Below are 1,239 nucleotides of genomic sequence, written 5' to 3'. Positions count from 1 at the left end.
TGCAGTTCAGGGGCTGTGCTGGAGCAGGCTGCACGGCTGCTCCGCTTCCAGGTGGCTCCTGGGAAGTCCTTTGGAAAAGGTGCTTAAAAACCATGTGGTGTGTCCATCCCAAGTGACCCCAGGGCCACTGCAGGTTCAGTTCTTGGCTTGATTTTGCCAGCTGCTGGTGACAAGGGCAGTAAGTCAGCCTTCTCCTGGCCCTGTTTCAGCCCTTCCCGCTGATCTCCGCGTCCCGCTGGCTGCGGAAGCGGGGGGAGCTGCACCTGCTGCTCTCGGAGGAGGCGGGAATCTTCCGCCGCGGCGCCGGCCGGCTCTGCTACCTCTTCCTGTTCAACGACGTCCTCATCATCACCAAGAAGAAGAGGTAAGGCCGGGAGGAGGGACCTTCCTTTCCCTGGAAAACAACTAGAGGATTAAATCTCTGTTTCCGGAGCAGCACGCACCTGAGAAATGCGTGAGATTTCCCAGGTTTGACCTTTTTGAGGCATCCCTTGTCAGCCAGATGGGAAGTGCCTGGTCCCACTGCCCTTGGCTTTGCCTCTGTGCATGTGCCCAGAGCCATGTCCCACCCTGGGCATCAGCTCATGTCCCACCTGTGGCGGCTGCTCCGGCTGTGCCGCTGAGCCTCATCCACCGGGCTGGGAGCTGGGAGGGAGCTCAGACCCCACACGGCTCTGGCTCTGATCCCATCTGTGCCACAGCGAGGAGAACTACACGGTGATGAACTACGCCACGCTGGACCAGGTCACCGTGGAGAAGGTGGAGAGCCCGGATCCACCGTCCCCTGCTCCCGGGAAGGCTGGCGGGCACCTGCTCCGGGTGGTGCTGGAGAAGGACAGCGAGGGCCGGCGGGAGGAGATCCTGCTGTCAGCAGAGACACTGTGAGTGGAAAGCCTTCATCCTGATGGGAATGTCCCAGCTACTGCTGGCAGCAGGTACGCTGTCCCCAAGGCTTTCTCTGATATGGGCTTTCCCTCTGGTAGGAGTGACCGAGCCCGGTGGATTGCGGCGCTCATGCACCGAGAGAAGGAGAAGCCTGACACCACTCCCAAAGGAGGTACCACATACCTGGCTCTGCCAGGATTGCCTGTTACACTGGAGCCTTGCAGGCACAGGTGTCTGCCTTGTTCTCCGCTCCTGCTGGAAAAGGAGCTGATGGAGAGGAGAACTCCAGTACCATGCCTTGTTCCTCAGGAGTTGCCTCACATTAAGTTGTCAGCCACAATTAACCTTAAATAC

The 1,239-nt window shown here is 59.5% G+C and overlaps 1 protein-coding gene across 1 annotated transcript in view; it reads left to right on the top strand.

Annotated features, from left to right (window-relative positions):
- ARHGEF16 (Rho guanine nucleotide exchange factor 16) overlaps nt 1-974 on the top strand; it is a 15,339-nt gene extending 14,365 nt beyond the window's left edge. Inside the window, exons 8-9 of the mRNA XM_029962374.1 lie at nt 210-364; nt 702-974. Of these exons, the coding sequence (XP_029818234.1) occupies nt 210-364; nt 702-885 (339 nt within the window). The 3' untranslated portion in view covers nt 886-974. The remainder of the gene's footprint in view (nt 1-209; nt 365-701) is intronic.
- Nucleotides 975-1,239: the final 265 nt, after the last annotated feature.

This window comes from Manacus vitellinus, unplaced genomic scaffold, assembly GCF_001715985.3.
Source record: "Manacus vitellinus isolate BGI_N305 unplaced genomic scaffold, ASM171598v3 scaffold_46_pilon, whole genome shotgun sequence".
Taxonomy (NCBI): domain Eukaryota; kingdom Metazoa; phylum Chordata; class Aves; order Passeriformes; family Pipridae; genus Manacus; species Manacus vitellinus.
Note: the sequence above shows the minus strand (reverse complement) of the source record. Positions and strands in the feature narration are given on the sequence as shown.